The following is a 22,125-nucleotide window of genomic DNA, read 5'->3' on the forward strand; positions in this document are numbered from 1 at the left end:
GTTGAGGGAATAACTTAATTTAAAAAAGGAATACACACAAACACTCTACATTCAGAACCCAAGGGAACACCAGTCCTTTCTCTTTATGAGCTGGACACGTTTGGGAAGCCAGTGGAATGTAGAGAACGCAGTTCGCTGACATTGACCATGTCCATCTGGGGAGTCAGGGCTCACTCACTGCTCCCAGCTGGGTGTCTAGCCGGGGAGGGGATGTGCTAGAAATGCATTGGGACTTGAACTGAAGTCAGGGAGTCAAGGCCAGGTGGGGTATGCCAGCTCTGGGCCTCCCTCCCCTGGTGCTGGGCGCGGGGAATGGGAGATAGATGGACAGGGATGTGGGAAGGGCCTGCTTGGCCTCTTAGAGCTCAGCCTGGGCTTCTGAGTTCATCCTCAGACTCCTGGGCCCCCAGTGACCCTCCTTACCTTGTCCTTAGATGCTTTTTTTTGTTTGTTTGGTTTTCTTAAAAAAATAACAAATTTTATGAAGGTAGAGGTCAGGTGCTGAATGGGCGTCTGGCAGAAGTGGAATCTGAGCGGCTGGGGCGGGCTCCCCCAGGCCGGCCCGAGGCTGTAGAGTTGGCCTGGGGAGGGGCCCCCACTGTAGTCCTGCTCTGCCCTGCCCTGGGAGGGATGGGGGACAGCAGCGAGGCCCCCCCGTCCGGTCATAGCTCTGTGATCTCCAGGGGGCTCTCAAGGATCACGTCACGGAGCTTGTGCAGGGGTGTGGATTTGGCCGACTCCGTGCGGGCGTTGCGCTCGAAGGCACTGGCTTCCGCGGTGGTCAGGGTCTCCAGTGAGCGACCTAGGCCCTTCTGGTCATCCTCGGGCAGGCTGTTAAGGTCGGTGGCCAGCAGCGTGCCCGTGCTGCCGTGTACCATGTGGATCCCGTCGGGCCCCTTGAGCTCTGCTGGTGGCTTGTGGCGGAAGCGCAGGCTGCCCTGGCCAGGGCTACGCTCCCCCGGCTCGTCCTCCAGCTCCGTCTGGATCAGCTGCAAGAGGCCAGGATCCCCCTGTGGCTCTGGGACCCACCCAGGCTCAAGGCCATGCCCAAGGGCTGAGCAGTGGATGGCCCCAGAGTCCCGCCTGCTGTGTCCCTGTTTCCTCCCTACCACACACAGGTAACTGCAGTGAACTCGGGGCTCGTGCTGCAGCAGGCCTCTCAGCTGATGACGGGGTTTCTCCAGCTGAGTACCAAGGGGCACCACGGCCACTTAGGCGGTGCTACAGCTGTGTTCTTAGAATGTGGGCTTCCCAAGAGAATCTGGAGTTTTGTGTATCTGATGATATACAAAGATCCTATGATGCAGTTTTGGTATCTGGGTTTGTTACCGATCTGTCTTCCAGCAAGATCCACTCTGGCCAGGTAGGGAGTGTCCACAGCTGAAGTTGGAGGGGTGACGGTATAGTGGAAACTCAGCATGTGGCACTTTCGTCCCGTGTGGAACTGTTAGCTTTGGCCTGTTCCATTTGGGAATTGTTGGCCCAGCTGGAAATCTGGGTTTTTAAATAAAGTCTGAATTTTTAAGGTGTTGACATTAACTGCAGGCAAACAAACCTATTTAGACCCATTTGACCCTGAGCCAGTTTCCTATAGGACATCACTCCTTCAGGGCGTCTTCTGGGGCTCAAGTCTGAGAAACACTCCCCAGCACCCACCCCGGGAAAGCCCACTGCAGAGCCCAGAAAGGACACTTCCTGGATCCCGCCCTGGCTGCTGAACTCCAGACTCTGAGGAGGAGGAGGGGGCTGGGAGAGAGATTGAGAGAGGGAGGGAGGGAGGGAATGAGCACCCCCAGTGCTGGGGCACAGCACACAGCTCCGGGCCCGCCCGGCTACCTCAGAGACCGAGGAGTGGCAGGAGGCGGCTTTTTGCACCATCCGCTGTGCAAAGAGCTTTTTGAGCCGCAGGTAATCCTCCAGGACCACCTTGAGCAGCGAGCCCTGGGGGAGGGAGAGGGTTAACCCCCCACCGAGGCCCTCCCCTGCCTGCCGCAGCCCTCACTCCTGACACTGATGGGGGTGATGGGGGTGATGGGTGAGAGTAGTCTAGGGTACACAGGCTCCTGATCCAAGGCAGAGCCTGGTGACAGGGACCAGCCGGAGCCCACGTGGGCTCCAGGCCACCGCAGGCTGAAGCAGCTCCCTGTCTGCCCAGTGCCCGGGCCCCGCTTTCCGCACGGTCATTCCTGCCTAGTGGAAGGCAGATCAAGCCGAGCCTAGAGGTGGAGAAAGTTGTTCCCTGGGATCCTCCCCCATCCCTGTGTCCTCTGGAGCGACTCACAGCGCAGTCAGAGGTCTGGGTGCAGGGCCCTGAGGGGGGTGGTGCGGGAGCCCGCAGGGAGGACTCACCTTGATGGGTCCCTCCCGAATGATCTGGCCCAGCTTGGCAATGTTGTCATACTCCTGGATGGCTGCCCGCAGGTATCGGTCATCGTCAGGCTTGGCTGCTGCCGGTTCACGCCCAAAAGTTCCCTGGGGAGAGAACCCGAGCTGGAGCAGACGTAGACTGCACGCACACACGTGTACATACACACGGGGCTATGGCTACAGCCCCCCGCCCCGCAGCTCTGGCCGCGGCTCACGTGGGTGCGGGTGGGGCTGTTCCACAGGTCTGCGATCTCGCTCAGGTTCTCGGGCAGGTCGTCCTCGTGCTCTGCCTGGGCAGCCAGCTCCAGGTTCCGGCAGAAAGGATCCAGCCACACGGGGTTGGCTCTGCGCATGGGGAGTGGGGGGGGGGTGGAGTGAGGAGGGACAGCCTGAATACACAGACGCCTTGTAGCTTCACCTCTGACCCCTGCCCTTTTCCCTGGCCAGCAAGGGACTGGGGGTTCCGGGTCACGAGAAGGAGGCCCCTTGCCTGTGGCCCTCGGGGTGTACCCTCCCACACTAGGATCCTGCAAGAACCAGGACAGTGTGTCAGTCTGGATCAGCTTTGGTTTAAAGGCCTCACTCTGTACCTGGTATCCAAAGTCTGTGTCCCCTGGAACTGGGGGCCCAATTAGGTGTGGATCCTAGCTCAGCCAATAGTTTGTGTGTAGAGAAGGGTAACTGCCCCACTAGGGGGCACCCCCACCCCAGGTTTTAGCTAGTCTGGTTCCTCAGAGCTTGAGGGGTGGTAGAGAACCTACTCCAGTTGGGTCCTGGGCAGGCCTCCCCAAAGTGCACCCTGAGGGCTCAGGGACCCCACTCACCCATCGAAGGAATACTTGTTGGTGTTGGGCATGTCCATGATGTCGATGAAACCACGGTTCCCTGGAGGGAGAAGCGCTGGGGCATGGAGGGCAGGGGTGCACCCTGCTGGGCCAGGGGAGCCGAGCCAGCCTTGTGAGGCATAGGCAGGCGCTCTAGGCCCCTCGAGGCCCCTCCTGCGCTCTCAGCCCCGCCCCCCAGCCCTTGCTCACCTGCTGAGCCAGCCACAATGGCTTTGAGCTTCCTCTTGTGTCTGGAGGGAAGCAGAGAGAGGGGCTGGTGAAGGAGGCTGGACTGGGCTGGCGTCTCAGGGCCCTGCCTGCCTCTGTGACCGTCCCAGGAGCGGGGCTGGTCAGCCTATCCCAGGGCAGGGAGTGGGGGTCACTCACACGGTCCTGTAGTACCAGTTCATGAGGATGAAGAGCATGGCCGCCAGGAAGAGGAGAATGGCCAGGACAATGATCGCCATCTGGGGGAGCAGGGCCAGGCATGAGTGGGCGAGAGCGCCCGGGGCAGGGGGGCGGCGGGGCTGCGTGCGCCCAGGACTACCTGCAGGGCAGACATGTCGTCGGGCAGCCGGACAGAGATGGCAGGCTGCACATCCAGGACGTTGTAGTTCCGGAAGAGATTCCGTAGCTGCTCCTTGTTCTCGTCAATCATCTGGATCACCCTGCGCGAGGGGCAGGGGCCTCAGCTCCCCTCAGCCATTCCTTAAGGGCTTGTCCCACGCAGAAAGGTCTGCCGAGCTCCTGCCTCCGCCTCCCAAATTCACTCCCACCAAGCCTTGCAAGATCAAATCCCACCCAGCGAGAATAGCTTCGTGCCTTACAGGTCCACCACCCCTCACCCAAGATCCTGCTTGCTCCTCACGATTCATGTAACACTCCCATTTTACAGATGGAGAGAGTAAGGCTCAGAGGGGTGGAGGACACCCCCAAACTATTCTTTACCAGGCCTGCCCACCTCTGGGGGGAAGCCCCCACACAGCCGGCTTGATTGTGTTATCTGCCTCCTTTGGGGGGTCCCCTCCCCAACTCCAGGGCAGGAAGGTGGGCCGATGGTCTGAGCACAGACCCCACCCACCGGTCCACGTCCAGGATGCGGTTGCTATCGCGGTTCACCACATGGATGAGCAGCTCTGTCTGTGCGAAGTTCACCCGACCCTTCTTGTCCACATGGAACTAGGCGAGAAGGGGCATCATGGGCTGTGACAGGAGCAAGGGATGGGATGGGGAGCCCCTCCTGGCCTGCCCTGCCACTAAACCTGTCACTGCTGAGTGCTCCCCGAGGACCAAGCGTGATGCCAGTCACTTCCCCGCATCGGGCCAGGCACTGTTACTAGCCCCATTTTACAGGTGGTGATACTGAGGGCCAGAGACGCGGAAGGACTTTCCTAAGGCCACGTGGCTTAGGGAATGACTGAGGCGGCACAGACCCCCTTACCGACCCCTCATCTCTCCGTGATGCCCTGTCCCTGTGGCCTCCTCCCCTCAAAGCCGCTAGCCCCAGGGCGGTTCCATGGGGCACCTGCACGTCATCAGTGTTGACAATGGCGCCAGTGATGTTGGAGAGCAGGCCGATGAACTCCTCCTCGAAGCCACGCACGCGGTCGGGGATCTCGTTAATGACGATCTTGACACGCTGGTCGTCCCTCAGGATGTAGATGCCGACGATGGCCGTGTCATTGTGGCCTGCCAGGTCCCGGGCCACGATGTCCACCACAAAGTAGCCAGGGCTGTAGGCCATGAAGAGGTCGAAGGTACGCAGGATGCCATCCACACTCCCTGCAGGAAGAGCCCAGGGGCAGGGGCAGCTCAGGGGCCACCCAGTGCCCCGAATCCCCTGGGGAGGGGCAAGGGCCAGGGCATTTGGACACACTGACGGGAGGCGGCATCTGAGGCCGCAAGTGGCTGCAGGGCCCGGGAGAGAGCAGAGATGACCGAGGAGGGGGGACAGGTGAGTGTGAGTGTTGATCGGAGGGAGCAGTGGCGTTGGCCTCGGCTCGGCTGGTGACGACCCTCAGAGAAGGCAGCCGGTGAGCCGGTACTTCTAGAGATTTTCTAAGTTTTTACTCAAACCCTGCGAGTTCCAACACAGCTGTGGGCTGCACTGACCTAAGGATGATAAGTTTGGGACTCTGTTGTCCCATGCTGGGGGACCAGGGGACACGTCTGAGCCCCCCAGTGACTCTCTCTCACACACACACGCACTTCAGAATTCCACAGCCGCACGAGAGAGACGACGAGAGGTGGTGCGGCGGTCTTCGAAGACCGTAGACCTGGGTTCAAGGTCTGCCACTTTCTAGCTGTGTGACCTTTAGCAAGCTCCGTAGCCTCTCTGTGCCTTAATTTACTAAACGAGGAGCAGTAGCAGATCAGAGGACAAAGGGATGGCGTCTGGTGGTGTGACTGGAGGAGGTGGCCTGTGAATTAGGCTTCAGAGGATGGCTGGAGCGCATCTGAAGGCAGAGGTCAAGGTCAGGATGGTGTTTCAGGAGGTGAAGACTGAGGGCGAAGGCCAATGGCGGGTGGTATCGAAAAGGCTGAAGGAGTGGTGAGGCGTTCAGCTCGGGTGGGCACGGGGCCCTTACAGGTAGTGGGGGCTGTGGAAACAGCAAGACGGACTGGGAGGAAGACCTGGTGAACCTTGAAAGCCAGGCCAAGGAAGAAGTCTAGATTGACTCTAGTAGACAAGAGTGGGGAAGGGGTGGGGTCTAGAAATAAGGTCATGGGACACCCACCAGGACACCTGCTCGAACCTGACCCAAGAGGCTCAGCTGTCCACACGGGCAAATGCACAAGTCAGCGTGCATACCTTCAGGTAACGTGTGCTCCCCAGTGCTCACCACGATGCCTGACCCAGGGGCAGAGAAGTGCGCAAACGGGAAGACAGGTGGACGTGTGGAAAGGAGGATGCGAAGGTGGATGGATGAGTGGACGGGGCAGATGGGTGGATGCGTGGACGAGAGAGGAAGGCTGGATGGATGCTCGGGGGTGCAGACTGACACATGGGTTGATGATAGATGGATGAGAAGATGGAAGGAAGGAAGGAGAAAGTGGGTAGTAGATGGAGAGGTGGAGAGGTGGATCCGGGACTAGAAAGGCAGATGGTGGAAAGGATTAACAAGGGGCTAGCTCTATGGCGGCTGGGTGGCTGGGTGGACAGAAGGATTCGCATGGCTGGCTGGCCAGCCACTCATACCCTGTGGTGCCCACACAGACCCCATCTCCTCCAGACTACAGTCCATGCAGTGACCGAGGTCTCGGGTGGAGGCTCCTACCCATGGTGAAGACCTGTCCCACGTCCTCAGAGTCATTGGCGAGGGCCCGGAAGTAGTGGACGGCCAGGATGCCGTAGAAGACGAGGCTGTTGTTGCCAATGTCTGCATCCAGGGCCAGCACCTGGATCAACTCTGAGCCCACCTTGGCGTCGGTGGCCACTCCTGCGGAACAGGCGGGCGGGTGTCAGCGGCAGGGCAGGGGTCCCCCTGCAGCCCGGCCCCGGGCCCGGCCCCCATACCTGCAGTGTATTCGGCCTTGGTGAAGCGCGGGGGCTGGTCGTTGATGTCTTCCAGCACGACACGCACCTCCTGCAGGGTGAGGTCAGTGACCAGGTCGAGGGCCGGGGAGGGCCCCCGCGGGGGTGTCCAGCTGCGGTTGCTCGAGGCCTTGACGATGAAGGAGAAGACCGCTTCCCGCTCCCGGTCCAGGTCCCGCAGCACCAGCAGGCGCCCGTCAGGCCGCAGAAGGAAGTTCTTCTCTTCGTTGCCGGCTGGGGGCGGGACCAAGGCACGGGGTGAGGGGATGGGGCCGGGGTGGGGCACGGTGGGGTCGTCTCCAGCCCCGGGCCCTAGGGCACCAGCCCCTGCAGGCCCCACCTGCAATGGAGTAGTACACGACGGCGTTGGGGCCCTCGTCCGCGTCCACGGCGCCTGTCACGTTGCCCACGAGGGTGCCGCGTGGAGAGTGCTCGGGCACTGTCAGCAACTGGTACTGGGGGCTGCCTTTCTGCGGGGGGAGGGGGAGGTCACAGGAGGCCAAGGTCGGAGGGCCCTTGCAGTGCCTTTGGCGGGTGCTGAGGGAATTCACTGCCCAGGCCCTGTGCGGTGAGCAGAACTTCTGGAACGTCAAGAAAGCATGGGCTGGGCCTGGCCTGTTCTATGAAGCATCCCGGCCCCTGACCGGATGTTTGAACAAGGGGGCACACTCACAGACATGTGCATGCACTCACACCCCTGCACTCAGCGGTCTCCGGGGAACCTCGCATCCCACGTGCACACGAGAAAACCCCCGCCGAGCTGCAGAGTCTGAGCGGACAGGCGGGGTCAGCCCCAGCTCTGAAGCGGAGCTGAAGTTAGGCTTCCCGCGCTTGTCTGCAATCAGGAGAGCTGCGGCTGCACCAGTCGGGCCTGCGTGCTTTTCTGGCTGCCGCGTGTGCCCTGACAGAGCTGCTCAAGAGACAGTTGTTCTGGGAGGTGCCGGCGACTTCCCGTGCGTCCGGCACACTACGCTGTGTGCACAGGAGAGTGAGCATGTGTGCCTGCAGGCAGGTGAGTCCCTGTGTGGGTGTGGCTGGTGCCCGGGGGCGGGGGTGGGGGGGCTCACTGGAGGCCTCACAAAGAGGGGTTCATTGTCGTCGATGTCCTCCAGGGCCACTTGCAGCGGCTGCATGGTCTCGTACGGCACTGGCTGGCCCAGGTCGCTGGCCACCAGGATGAGCTGGGGACAGAGGGACACAGTCAGAGGAGGGCACTCCCGGGGGGGCCAGCTCGCCACCCTGGCAGGCATTCTAGGTGGGGAGGGGGTGGCCCTTGCGCCCGGAGGAAAGCCCCGCCCTCGGCCCCACCCCACGCTCCGGGCCCCGCCCCCTTACGCTGTACAGGGCCTGTTTCTCGCGGTCCAGGCGCTGAGCTGTCTGGATGAGGCCGCTGATGGGGTCGATGGTGAAGTACTCCCAGTCCCGGTTGCCCGCCGTCTTCAGGAAGCTGTAGCGCACGGCCCCATTGAGGCCCTCGTCCTTGTCCGTGGCATAGGCTTCGTATACATTGGAGCGCAGCGGGATCTCCTGCAGGGGGTGGGGGGGTTGGCAGGGAGGCTCCTGGGGCGTCTGAGAGAATCCCAGCTCCCGGGGCCTGGTGGCGCTCTTGTTCTTTGTCCTCACTCAGCAGAATGTCCACGCCACCTTCCAGCGTCCTTAGGAAACGTCTGCCTGCTCAGCTGGACTCGCCTGGAGTCTTGAGCACGAGCTAGAACATTCCTTCACCCCACCCCCACTCCCTGCCCCGAGATGGTCCTGCCTGGTCTCCATCTGTCCTGCCTGGTCTCCATCCACCGTGCTTCAAACTCTCTCAGGGTTATTGCCCTTCCAGGGACTTCCATCCCTTGGGTCCCACTGGAAGGCAGAAGCGGAATTCAGAAGCTGAGGCCACAGCTACCCCTCTGTCCCTGAGTCTGTATTGCTCTCTGCTACCCTAATCACAGGAGCCCTAGGTGTCCCCAGACAACACCGTCTACCCAGTGGGGTACCTGACAATGAGGGACAGGCAGGTAGGGTGACATGGTGGACAGAGACAACAGCTGGGTTCTAGTCTGTTACGAATTCGCCGTGTGACTTGGACATGCACCCCACCTCTCTGGGCCTCAGGCTCCTGATTCCCTTGAGTTAAGTCTGAGATCTCAAGAAATCTCAGGGACATCATATACGGACCCATAATATGGCTGCACAGAGCACAAGGAAAAGAGCACGTTTCTTGGTTTTTACTTGAAAAATTACCAGCTCAGCATAGTTTTACTGTGTATCTCACTGGTCATGACAATGACCAGAAACCCCAAATGGCAGTTGCACCTAATTAAAAGCAAGTACGATGGCACAGCGAGCGTTACTTAACACACGCTGGCGTTGGGGAGACACGGATCTTTCAAAATACGGTGTCTTGTAGGGAAAAACGCAGCAAATGGGGCCTTTGTTGTGGAAAAGAACTAGATTATTAATTTATATCTTGCCTCCTTCCACAAAAAAGATTTGAGATCACTGACAAGAATGTATAAATTATAGCAACAGCGAACAAGTTAAAAAAAAATCAGGGTAAAGAAAAAGAAATGGTTGGCAGGAAAATGGAAACTGAGGGGTGGGGTGCAATGTCTGTGTACTACGTCCCTGCAGGGCCACTCAGCTTGGGCTGGCTGCTCCGAGCTCCCTAGTGGGCAGCGCAAAGAGGACCACTCCCTCATTGACGTGGGCACCAGAAAAAGCAGCTCACAAGGTAGGAGCACAGCGTGTCCTGGTGCTCAGCCCTGGGAGATATGTCTCCTGTGGGACCTCAAAGAGGGGACAGAGTGACAAGGACCCGATGTTGACATTCTGAGAGGTGGAGGCATGCTGAAGTTCGGGGAACAGAGAACAAGTGGGAGACCTCCCCCTCTCCAGGAGACCAGCACCGAGCAGGTCGGGCCTGGGTGCTGAGAGGAAGGAGGGGGCAGGGCAGGAGATAAAAGAGTGCTCCCTGCCTTTACGAGGCAATTTAGAGCAAGGGATGAAAGAAGGATTGAGGAATTCTGGAACCTCAGCCACTTCCCCTTGTTTCTTATTTGGATGCCCATCAGCAGGAACAGCAGACAGACGGAAGGAACATGTGTGTTTATTTTGGGACACAAATACGGGGGAAGTGGGTGTCCGGGGAGGCTGCCTTTTTTGGCAGACGTCTAGGAGCAAGAGCGAGGGCATCTACTATTCTTAGTCCCCTTTGCAGATGGAAAGCCACTCAGACAAGTCTCTTTCTCAAGGTCACAGTAGTGACCGTCAGACTTGCGCCCGGGACCTTGTGGTGGCATAGCTCATACTACTCCCCACTCTTCAGGACTGCCCTGTGTGTCACTGAGCAAGTCTGTCTCCCTCTCTGGCCTCAGTTTCCCCACCTTCCCAGTGGGACCCTTTCACTCTTCCAGGAGTGACTGTGGGAGGGAGACGGTGGTGGGCGGGAGGCCTGGGGGACGGCGGTACCTCTCTGATGTGGAGGACGGTGCCGTTGGGCGGGCGCACGAAGACAGGTCGGTTATCGTTGACGTCGATGACCTCCACCAGGAGCATGGTGGTGCCCCAGAGTGGGGGCTGTCCGCCATCCGTGGCCACCACGGTCAGGTTGAACCTCTCGTAGGACTGCAGCGGCCGCTTTGTCGTCACCAGACCTGAGTCCGTGTCCACGTGGAAGGCCTCTGGCAGGCGGGACAGGAGAGCAGGGCCTGGCTCTGGCTGAGATGTCCCTCCCGTCCCTCCTCCTCCTCCTGGCCCGGGGCTGCATGCCGGACCACCTGCTCCTCCCACGCCCAAGGCACCCCGGGTGGGGAGCGGGCTACTTACCCACGCCGGGGCCCTCGAGTGAGTAGGCCAGCTCCCCATTGGGGCCCTCATCCTGGTCTGTGGCCAGCATGGTGATGACTGAGGTGCCCGGCGGCTCATTCTCATACACGCTCGTGCTGAACTGGGGCTTGGAGAACTGGGGCCGGCAGTCGTTGACGTCCAGCACCTGGATCACCACCTGGGGGGGGGAGGTCAAAGGTCAGGAGCTTACTGAGGGGCTGCTTGAGGCAACCCTGTCACACAGGAGTAAGCCTGGGTAGACAGCACCCGCTACTGGAGTCTGACCTCAATTTCTTTACCACCTGCCCCCCCAGTCTCCGTTTCCAGCTGTACACTGGGCACAGGATCTCATCTCTCAGGGGCCGGTAAGGCTCACCCATGATGCACAGCGCCTGGCCCCGGTACATGCTCTCCAGCTAGTCCAGTGGTTACCAGGTGTCTGTGTCTGGGTCCTGAAGCAGGAGCCCTCCCCACCCACCTCCCACTCTGTCCTTTGCTCCTTCCCACCGGAGCCCTCTACAGCTGACTCAAATCTCTGGACCTTAATGCCGGACTGTGATTCCTCCACTCTCAACTTTCCCTCTTGATTGGGATTTGTGTCTGGCTTGGGGCTTGGCTCCCTCGGCTGACCGCTCAGCCCAGGGCGGGGCCTACGGACACACCAGGACGGAGGCTGTCCCTCCCCTGGCTGCGGAGGCCCTGGCAGACCGCGTCCACATGAGAGCCCTTCACAGCTGTGATTTTAAGAACGCTTTTCCGTGCACAAAGCACCTTCCAACTCCCCATCTCCCTGCCTCACCACTGCCTGGGGCAGGAGGCATCTTCCTTGCTGACCCTGCCTCCCACCCACTGCAGAGTTGACAGCTGAGGCTCAGGGGGCTTATACGCCAAATGCAGAGTGCTCAGCCAGGGCAGTCTTAGTCTTCTGACTCCGAATACTGTGCTTTCCCCAGCACAGCAGAGTGATGGGGACGGGATTCAGGTGTGTGAGTGCTCCCAGCCCCTTCCCCTACCTGCTCACAAGACTTCGTCTTTGCCCACCCAGCTGCTCCCCAGCCCCCGTGCTCCAGGAGAGTTTTCCTTGGATGGTTAGGCTATTGTGGGGAGAAATGGCAGGACTGTGTACAGAAAGACGGGACTGGAGGAGGCAGGAACAGGAAGAAGAAAGAAGAAGAAAGCAGAGCCTCAAGGCGTGGGCCTTGGGACAGAAGTGGGGTAGAGCTTAGAAGGTGGCACGTTGGCCTCAGGGGAACCCTGTTGTAGCTAGAGCCTGAAGGGGCCCGGGGCTGGGAACTGGAAACCCCCTTACTGTCCTTTAAGGGACATAAATAAAAATAACCGTGTTACAGTTATGTTTGGTTGCTGGGCTGTGTTTCTTTCACTGGGACACCGTGGGCAGTGGGACCTGTGGAGCCCCAGGCTTTCCTTGGGTTTCACTTGGGTAGGTTTAAACACTGTCTTCGCAGGGGGTTGGCACAAGAGATCTCTCTTAGAGAGTCTCCATCTCCCTAAGCCACCTGCATTTTGACTCACCCAGCTAAGCTCCTGCTGGCTCCTCCTGCCACCATGCCTCCGAGGGGACAGGGAGGCTCTGCCCCCGGTCTGCCGCATTCTCTGGAGGAAACGCTTTGCTTGCTGCCTCCACCATTCCAGTCCTTAGGGTCCCTGGCCCGGGCTGGTGGCCCTTACCTGCACCGAATTTTCTCGACGGTTGCTGGCTATATCCCCAGGGTTGTCTTTGGCCAAGGCCGTCAGAATATAGTGGTCCTTCTTCTCCCGGTCCAGAGAGGACAGCACATAGATGTCACCCTAGGAGGGGGAGGGTGGAATCAGTTCCTTCATCAATCCAGCTGATATTTTTTGAGCATACCCTCTACAGCAGACATTGTTCTAGGCTCTGGAGATGCGCCTCCGAAGAGACAACAGCCCCTACCCCCAGGGAGCTTGGATTCTAGTGGCTCTGCTTGCCCCCATGACTCCCATCCACCCAGAGATGGGATGGACAGCCCAGGCTGGAGCTCGCTACCCGGCCAGGTATAGAGCAGTAGTCTGTAAGTATTTGCTGGTCACAGTGCCAGGCCAGCAGCATGACCGATTGTTCTCACCGAGCAGGAAGCACAGAACCCTGCTGACAGGGCAGAGTGCAGGGGGATGTGGGCAGTGAGGCGGTAGGGGGAGAGTCCAGTCCTGGCCCCGTCCCTGGGGAAGGCCCTGCCTGGCCGCCCGCCCCCAGGCCACAGCGGTCTCTCCCTGCGCGGAAGCGGCAGCTTGGAACCAATTTAGTCATTTCAAATCATCACCCATCCTTTCTCTTGAGTTTCTCCTTTCCCACAAGTCTGAGACCCATGGCAGCGTGGGGAGGCACCCGGGGGGGGGGGGCTTCTTCCCTCCCCGCCCCCAGCACTGATGTAGGGCCACGTATACAGTAGGTGCTCAAACACTGTGCCCACTTTCTGCAGAGCTTCCGATATCTTTTGACGGTTCCAAAAGCAGTTGCATGGACTCGAGTCCAGTTTTCTAGTCTGGTGGGGACACATCTCAGAATTTTTTTTGTCCCACAAAGGCTAGCTCCAAAAGACTCTGGCCACAGAGACAGAAAGGCCACAGTCCACAGGATGTCTGGGACTCTTGCCAGGCTTGCTGACTTGGTGAGAAAAGCTCTGAGACCACAGACGTCCTGATGGCAGGACCCAGAAACTGGGACGACGATACTTGTGGTGACTTCTCAGCCTCTGACCCCGGGCCCTTCCCACCGCCAGTTTGCCTGCTTACCGTGGTGGGGTTGATGGCAAACTTGCCCTCTCCATCCCCGAGGCTGTACTCAATAAGGGCAAAGTTGCCCGAGTCGGCATCCGTGGCGGTGACAGTCAGGATAACCGTGCCCACGGGCGCATCCTCAAAGATGGCTTCCTGGAGCCCAGCAGGCAGGGAGAGAGAGCGGGCTCGGGTCAGTTCTAGCGTCTACACCCCTGCCCTGAAAACTCACCTGGTAGACAACCCAGGGCACCAAGCTGCTCCTGGGGCGGTTAGGCCCGCGGGGCGCAAAGGCTGGCAGGGTAGGGGTGGACGATGCCCAAAGGCCCCAAGGCCTGGGCACGGGTCCTGACCTGACTTGTTGCCCGGCTGCCCACCTGGTAGGAAGGCTGGTCAAAGATGGGGTTGTTGTCATTGATATCCACGATCTCCAGGTAGACGGGGATCTCAGCTGCCCGGGGCGGAGAGCCGTTGTCCGAGGCCCTCACGGTGAAGTTGAGCCAGTGCACTTCCTCATAGTCCACCGTCTGGTTGGCAATGACTTTCCCTAAGACACACAGGCACCCACTGCTGGTTTGGCCGCTCCTCACTCATGGAAGCTCTTCAGAGTATAAAGATCTGGAACTCTGAGGGGCAGGGGTCGCCCAGCAGCACTGCCCAGGGGCAGGCAGGCCAGAGGTCTCACAGCAACTGGTATCAGCTCTTCCCCTTCCCGGAGGGGTGAGAAGCTTCTCCCAAGTCAAAGGGATGAGTACCAGCGAGCCCAGGACCGCCTCGGAGAGAGTCTTCCCTTGGCCTTCTCTCTCCCTACGTGAGACTCATAGTGGAAGCCTGGGTGCTAGAGATGCTGGTGGGGTATCCCAGGGGTCCAGTAGACCTCCGAGGGGGCCTCCACCTCACCTGGGACTCGGTATTCTCCTTCCCTGTAGTTTGGGCATCGGGGGGTGACAGCAACGCTGGCCAGATTGGATCTGGCCCAGCCCACCGAGGGGCTAAGGTAGGGCCCCAAATGGAGGGTGACAAGTGGGCCATGGTTCCCTGTGGAGGCTGAGCGGGTGCAGACACGGGTCCCCCAATCCTCTTCTGGCAGATTTCCCACCCACCTGCTGAGGGGTCTTCCAGCTGGACATAGCCTGGGGGCATCAGGTCCAGCACAGTGTAGGTGATCAGCCCATTGAGGCCCTTGTCCGGGTCCACGGCGGCCACAGCAATGAGCGTGGTGCCTGGGGTGGCCCCCTCCATGATCCGCTCTGTGTAGTGGGTGATCCCGAAGGGCTTGAACTGGGGCGTATTGTCATTGACATCCAGGATGTTGACTGTCAGCTTGGCTGGGGTGGAAGCAGGGGGTGAGGGTGATGTGAGGGACACCAATGTGGCTAGGCCTGGCCTTCCTAAGCGTCAGTCAAGCCCGGAAAGGGTGGTGGCCTTTCACTGTCTTCTTGGGACTCCCTGAAGCTCGACCCAACCCTCGCGCGGTGGCATGTGACCTTTTCCTCTGGTCTGGTCACTCACTCTTCCATAGCGGAAGGGGTTTGGGTTCCACCAACTGGTTGAGTGACCTTGGCAGAGCCCCCGGCCCTTACTGTGACTCAGTTTCCCAACCTGTCCAATGAGGTAGGGCTGTGATGGTCTAAGGGTCGAAGACCCTTTCCATGATTCAGCCTTCTACTTCCTGTCTGAGGTGTCCCCTCTATGTAACCTGCCTGGGCCCTTCCCCTCTGAGCAGGGGACATGTAGGCAATGACCAGGTCTGCTCTTCCTTCCTGAAAACTTGGACCTCGGGCCTGTAAAGACAAGCAGCCAATATCTGCCAGGCCTATCTCCCCATCTCAGCAGCTGTCCGTGCCCTCTAGGCAGGGGTGACTGGAGGCCACCCCTTCACTACGCCCCCTCCGCTTCCTGCTCTGCCCACACAAAATGCACTCCTTTAGCACCCCCTCCCGGTCGTGCCTCAGGCCGCGGGCAGGGCAGCGGCTGGTGCCCGTCTCTGCTCTGGCGCCCGCACCCTCCAAAGTGGTGTCCCGGTCCCCACGGACATTCGTGTTTCCTCGAGCTTTCCTTCCTCTGGGCCAACCCCACAGTTTGCTCTTGGATCTGAGGTTCCTGTCACACGTGCCAGCCACACCCTCCTCACTTGCCCTGACCACGGGACTCAGGCCGAAGTCTCCGCTGGCCGGTCAGTTTCTCAATGCCCATCAGCCTCTACGAAGCCTCCTTCCCACTCTGAGCCTTCGAGTTCAAGCTCACACCCAACTCTGGGCTTCCGGACCCCCCGCCGTTGAGCTCTCACCACTGGGACACAGGGCCACCCTGAGCTTCCCTGTAGCGGCCACCCTTCATGCCGTTCGTATAGCTTGACGACTGGCAGCCCCTGCAGTGAGCGGGTCCCGCTGCTCCCTCCCTGGGGCCAGGCCTGTGCTTGCTCCCCATCTGCCCTGACGGGCTCTGAGTAACCCACAGGAGATGCCGGGGGGAGCCTTACCATTTGGCACACTGACAGAGCGCTCTGGTAGGTCACTGGCATTGTCAATCACTGACAGAGTGACCTCATAGGTGGCAACCAGCTCCCGGTTCAGCGGGGACTTCACCATTACGGACCCTGCAGACCAGACTAGGTTCAGTCTGAAGGGAACCCCCTAACATCTGGGCCTCCCGGGGGCTCTCCTGACTAGCTCTCCCAAACTGCACCAAGAGCAATGACCCCAGTAGAACGGGGACTTGCCGGTGACATCTTTGGCTGGGATGAGACCACAGCGACCTGCAAGTTGGGGGCCCCTCGCTGGCCCCTCGCTCGCTGCTTACTAGCCAGGTAAACTTGGGAACATTATTTACCATCTCTGCACCTGTTTCCTCATTTATAAAATGAGGATAATTACAGTCTGTACCGCAGAGCTGTTTTGAGATAGATTATAACCGTAAAATGAGTTTACATTTGCGAAGGGTTTAGAACCGTGCTTGACACATCGTGCCATGTAATTGCTGGTTTCAAATGCTTATATTCCACAACCCTGTGCGTATTCTGACACTACCGAACCGTATGCTTAAGTATAGCTAACATGGTAAATTTTATGTCGTGTGCATTTGATTACAATTTAAACAGTGCTTGTATTCTAGGGAGACCAAGTTTAAAGGTCAAGGCAGCTAGAAATCCCTGCGGGTGTTCTCTGGAGGGGACAGTGGTGGGGCAGGCTGGGTAGTCAGACCTATCTCTTTGTCTTGATCAAGTGGGGAATGGCAGGGCCTGATTGTGGGAAACGAGCACTGTCCTGTGTTAATACTAGCCAGGAGCTGTTTTCTTTCCTCCTGCCCCCCACCCCCACATCTCCTGCCTGCCCCTGAATCACAGAGGGACCCTCCAGAGGCTTGAGCTTGAACTGGACAGACCTAGTTGGGCCAATCTCAGGGCTGGCTCTGTTGGAGGGCCTGGTGGCCTAACCCTAGGTGAAACTTTCTGTCTCTCTCCGGCTCCCTCTCAGGCAGTGTGGCCTCTGGGATTCCCTTCCCCCTTGGCAGATCCCCTGCTGGGCTTCTGTCTTCCTCGGGTCCCCAGCCATGGGGCAGTCACTTACCCTGGGCCGCTGCCTCCTCCTCCTCCTCCTCTTCCTACTCTCGCTCCCCGTCCCCGAGGTTGGGGAGCGAGGATGGGGAGAGGGTGGCTGCATTCAGTCTGCAAAGGCTGGGCCATGGCCTTGGCCTGGGCCCCACAGGACAGGAAGGGTGGTAGGGGTGTGGTATGGAGGAAGGCAATGGGGTGAAGCAGAGATGAGGTGGGAAGTGACAGAGAAACCGAGCTCAAACCTGCAGGCCTGCCAGCCATGAGGAAGAGAGAAGAGGGTTAACATCGGTTAGTTCAGGGTGCAGAGGGGATGGAGCAGAGCAGGGCATGGGGGACAGTAGGATTCAGAGCAGACCAGGGCAGGTGGTTTGAGCAGGAAGGGAGTGGAAGGGAAGGGGGGCGGTTTAGGAAGCCAGGGGAGCAAGTGGGAGCCCCATTGGATAGGAGAACTCAGGGAGCTGAGGCTCTGGCAAGAAGAAAGGGGAAGAAAGGTAAGCCAAGGGAGGTAGGGAAAGCACGAGGAAGAGGGGGTAGAGAAGACACTGGAAAGAAAAATAGAGAGAAGTGAGTCAGTTGGAGGGAGAACAGAGAAGAGAAAAGTGGTAGAGGCCTCCGTGGAGCATGAAGGGGGGCTGGGCACCGAGCAGCTCTCCACGGTCCCGACCAATCACCGCACAGGAATTCTGCTCACCTGGGGTGTGGCTAACCCTTCTAAATTCTTCTAGTGCTCCCGGTTTTCCTGTCTTCTTTTTTCTTTTGGGCCTCAGGTGCATATTGAGCGAATCATGCTCTCTGGTTTATTGCAGCCTGTGGTCACTGGCACCACTCTTGTTTTATGTATGTATCCGCTCCCTTTTATTCCCATCCTCCTCTCCCCTCTTCTCCCCTGGTCAATCACTGGAATGGACCGAAGTATATTTTTCATTTGAAAGTGTTCCTGAAAATCATGTGTTGTTTCTTGTATGTGTATTTACATTTACACAAATGGGATTGTGAGATGTATCTATCTCCATCCCATTCTATTTCTTACTCTTTCAGTAAATACTTATTGTTAAGGTCCTCCCACATTTCTCAGCGAATCTAATCTATTGCTTCTGACGGCTGCGTCGTGCTCATGGTGTATACCCACCATGTTTTACTCTCCAGTCTCCTAGGGCTGGATGACCAGGTGGCCTCCAACTCCCGCCACCAATAACGTGGCAGGTAACATGGCATATAGTGCCATTACTGACCTGAGAATGTCCTTGGGACATACACCCAGGAGCAGAATTACTGAATCGTGGGGTCCGAGTGTACTTTGGATGGTGGAAGCCTACACTCCTACAGTAGTGTGTGAGTGTCCTCATGTCCCCACATCGTCACCGTACTCAATACTGTCCAGCATCTTAATATCTGCTAATTACATACAGAAAATTGATATCTCATTGCTGTTTTACTATGCATTTCCCTGAATAACAATGGTTTTTAGAATTTTGTCATGGCCATATTAGTTTTTCTGTCACTCTTCTGGGCCTTTCAAGAGTATACCTGTAGGGGTCCAGTGTCCCCTCTTGGGACTTTTGGGAAAATGGTAAAACCATCAAGATTGTAATAAGCTGCATAGATCAGGAAAGACAAGCCACACTTGTTTCTTTTGTGATAGTGTAAGAAAACCATCAAGGGTGTATATATATATAAACTTACAGATGACTTAAATGATTAGCATATGCATGAAGAAAGTGTTCATTAGCATATGCATGAAGAAAGTGTTCACCTGGTTATTAAAGAGAGACCTATGAGAACAAGGTATGTTTTCCTATATAATTACAAACATGAAAGCTCTGCAGTATTTAGTACTGGCAAGAGTGTGTGAGGTGGGCGTTCTCACAGAACACTGGTAGAGTGAGGGAATCTGAAAGAGCTGGAGCTGATGAGTGGAGGAGGAGGAGCAAGGAGAAAGGGAAGGAGCCAGGGAAGAGAGGGAAAAGAGAGGGAATAGTGTGGTGCTGGGGGTGGGGGAAGAGAGTAGTAGGAGCAGCTGAGGGAAGGGGAGGAACAGAAAGGAGGATCAGGAAGAAAGCGGAGGCCAGGAGACTGGGGCAGGGAGTCGGGAGTGGGGCGAGAGGGGAGCAGGCCCTTGTACCTGTGTTGATATTCACAGCAAAGGCTTCCTCCTGGTCGGGTACCAGGCGGTCAGTGTCGTCCTTGGCCACGATGCCAATGATGTAGTACTCTAGCTTTGGGTTGAGGTCACGGTCGATGGCGGTGATGTTGGCAATGACGGTGCCTGGCTCTGCCGACTCCAGCACACTCACCGTCTGGATGGGGTTGAGGAACTCGGGGCGGGAGTCATTAATGTCGTCGATAAGGATAGTGATGGTGGCCGTGCCCGAGAGAGGGACGGTGCCCCTGTCGGTGGCCACCACTGTCAGCCTGTAGGATTCCTGCTCCTCCCTGTCGATGGTGGCATTGGCGACACGGATGACCCCAGTGACTGGGTGGATGAGGAAGCGGTCCTGAGCCCCAGCTTCTATTCGGTAGATCAGCTCCCCATTGAGGCCACTGTCCCTGTCCGTGGCTGTGACCTGAAGGACTGAGAATCCTGTGGGGATGGGAAAGGGGAGTGGTTGAGCACAGTGGCCTCTTCCAAACACCTTACACCAGGATACACTTGGTAGTGGTTCCCAAGGGCGCCATCTTGCCAGTCTTACCAGTGATTATCTTTTATGCAATTTGCATGTTTGCAACTTTGTAGGTAACTCTCGTTTTCTTTCACATTTTAGGATTATTTGAGAGATTGAAAAATCTTTAATAATTTAACAATTAGTAATATCTTCTGCAAATTGTCTGCTTTTGACCTTTGTCCACTTACCTGTCAACTTATGTAAATTATGTAATTATGATAATTGGTGACAGATAGTTTTCTCTCTGTTTGTTTGCCTTTCAATATTGGTTGTTACTGTCTGGTGTAAAGAAATCTAACTTAGTATGCATCAAAATTTAATAGTTTTCCCTTTTTGAGTTTTATTTCTCATATGCTTAGAACCTCTTTATCAGAAATCAGAAAAACATTCACCTAAAGTTTCTTCTTTTGTTTGTAAATGTTTCTGTTCTTTTGTATTTTCTCTAGAACATCTTTAGGTTTCATTTTGGTGTCTGTTGTGGGGTGAGAATCTGCACTAAATATTAATAGATATTTTGCACATTAAGCAATTAGTTTTCACAACTGATTTCATTGTTTCCTTATTTTTTTTTTAAGATTTTTAAGTAATCTCTAAGTCTAATGTGGGGCTCAAACACAGAACCCCAAGAACAAGAGTCCACACTCCACCAACTGAGCCAGCGAGGCCCCCTTCGTTGTTTCCTTGAGCACATAATATTACTTTTCTTAATTTATCCGTGTCCATTGCTGGGTACTCTGCCCCAGAGGCTCGTGCTCCTATCATGTGGTTTTAAATACGGTAGCTCTGTACCATGTTCTGATACCGGGTAAGGCCAACCTGCCTTAGTTATTACTTCTATCTCAAAACGTTCTTACTCTCCCAGATGGCCTGTAGAGACAAATACACCCTCCAAATCACACTTGACTTTGATGGGAATCACGTTCATCCCCATTTTGACTTTAAAACAGTCTTTCCGTCCAGGGACATGGATGGAACATATCTTAATAATCTCATTTTACAGATAAACACTGTGGATCAGAGCAGGGAGGTGAGGGCCACCTGGTTTTTCTGACTCCCTCTCCAGTGCTCTCTCTGCCCACCCTACTGCCCTTCTCCCCCCCCCACCCCCCCGCCGGGTGAATTCTGCCTCCAACCTGTGAGGCTCCAATCCCTGTGGACCACCAAGCAGCTCCTGCCTGGGGCCTGGGCCCTGCTTACCTGGCGGGCAGTTTTCTAGCAGGTGGACTGTGAGGGTGGGAGGGCTGAAGGTGGGCCAGTTGTCATTGTCGTCCAGGATGGTGACCAGCAGATCGGCTGTGCCATTGAGCAGCCCGATATCCTCAGCCAGCAGCAGCAGCTCCAGGACCGGGGGTGAGAAGGCCTCCCGGTCAATGATGACACCTGACCTCACTGTCACCATGCCTGGCACCCGGCACCACCAGCCGGGGAGACACAAAGGAAAAAAGGTACAGTGGGGAGACGGGGCAAGAGCCAGCCAGGAGGGGATTGAGAGAGACAGCGGTGAGATAGGGGAAAGATGAAAGAGGAGCGGGGAAGACAACACAGTGACTTTCTTCCCTAAAAGGCTCAACAAGCAGCATTTAGGGAGGGCCCCCGGTGGCCAGTTTCCTGGGATGATCTCTCCCCAGGTACCCTCTGCTGTGCTCCAGAGTCTTGCCTAGGACGAGGGACCCAGGGAGGAGCACTGACTGGCTCGCCAGCGTATCCCTCCCTGTTGTCACCTGTCACCAAGCTGGCCTCCTGTCCAGGACCAGACACGGTCTCTGGGGAACTTTGGATGTGGTCTGAGGATAGACGTTTGACTGCTTCTGTGGACTAGGGGCCTGAGCCTCTGCCCAGGGCACGGCGGATGGAGGGAGCGCACTGGGGGGCCCTTTGCCTGGGCGGAGAGCTCATGCACCAGCAGGTCCCTTGGGTTGGCTCCAGGCCTCCTGCTGGTGCCTCCTGCCCGGCCCCAGGGGACTTAGTCCAGCTGCAAAATTGGGTTGTGAGGCATGGGGTCCCCCCGGAGAGCCAGGATCTAGCGCTGAGAAGGGAGGCCCTAGGTCTAGGGGCCGGGAAGCCTGGCGCCAAGCTGGGGGTGCTGGGATGGCACAGAGGCCTCACCGGTGCTGTTGTCGATGTCGAAGAGGCCACTCTGGGAGCCCAGCAGCTTGTAGGTCACCACGGCGTAGACGTCCAGGTCTGCGTCCAGGGCCAGGATGGGCCCGTTGAGCACCGTGAGGGGGGTCCCTGGGCCAGGGGGAGAGGGGTCACTGCGGGGCCGACCTGGCCCCCTCCCGCCCCCTCCCGCACCCCGGCCCCGGTGAGCCATGGCTGACGATGGATGAGAGGGAGGGAGGTGAGGTGGACGGGGTGGGGAAGCCCCGGGCCGGGCTGCGGCAGCCTTGGCAGACTGACGCAGATGCCTGGGGAGCAGCCTCAAAGCCCTGCTGGGGAGAAAACACAACAGCGGTGAGCAAGCCCCTCCGGCTGGCCTGGAGCGCGCCTGCCTTCCCAGCAGCCTTTGAGGGTCACTCCGTGGGAGGGTCGGGGGCTCCCTGAGTGTGTGGGCCCTGTCTAGCTATGCGCGTCCAGCCCAGTCTGTCCACAGGGGTGTTCAAGACG

At 57.7% G+C, this 22,125-nt stretch overlaps 1 protein-coding gene across 1 annotated transcript; it reads right to left on the reverse strand.

The window, feature by feature from the left end:
- Window position 1: 1 nt before the first annotated feature.
- On the reverse strand, window positions 2–20,894 carry LOC121101224 (cadherin-23). Its single transcript, XM_040624114.1, has 23 exons — window positions 20,716–20,894; window positions 18,978–19,436; window positions 15,782–15,898; window positions 14,403–14,627; window positions 13,677–13,846; window positions 13,318–13,455; window positions 12,235–12,354; window positions 10,546–10,723; window positions 10,189–10,400; window positions 8,062–8,253; window positions 7,794–7,907; window positions 7,067–7,196; window positions 6,709–6,960; window positions 6,470–6,631; window positions 4,717–4,973; window positions 4,273–4,370; window positions 3,739–3,859; window positions 3,579–3,658; window positions 3,402–3,442; window positions 3,192–3,252; window positions 2,583–2,712; window positions 2,350–2,472; window positions 2–989 (listed from the first exon to the last, which is right to left on the reverse strand). Exons 3-23 carry the CDS (start codon window positions 15,888–15,890, stop codon window positions 663–665), a joined length of 3,240 nt encoding a protein of 1,079 aa, XP_040480048.1. The 5' UTR covers window positions 15,891–15,898; window positions 18,978–19,436; window positions 20,716–20,894; the 3' UTR covers window positions 2–662.
- Window positions 20,895–22,125: the final 1,231 nt, after the last annotated feature.

The sequence above is a fragment of the Ursus maritimus genome, unplaced genomic scaffold, assembly GCF_017311325.1.
Source record: "Ursus maritimus isolate PB19 unplaced genomic scaffold, ASM1731132v1 scaffold_7, whole genome shotgun sequence".
NCBI lineage: Eukaryota > Metazoa > Chordata > Mammalia > Carnivora > Ursidae > Ursus > Ursus maritimus.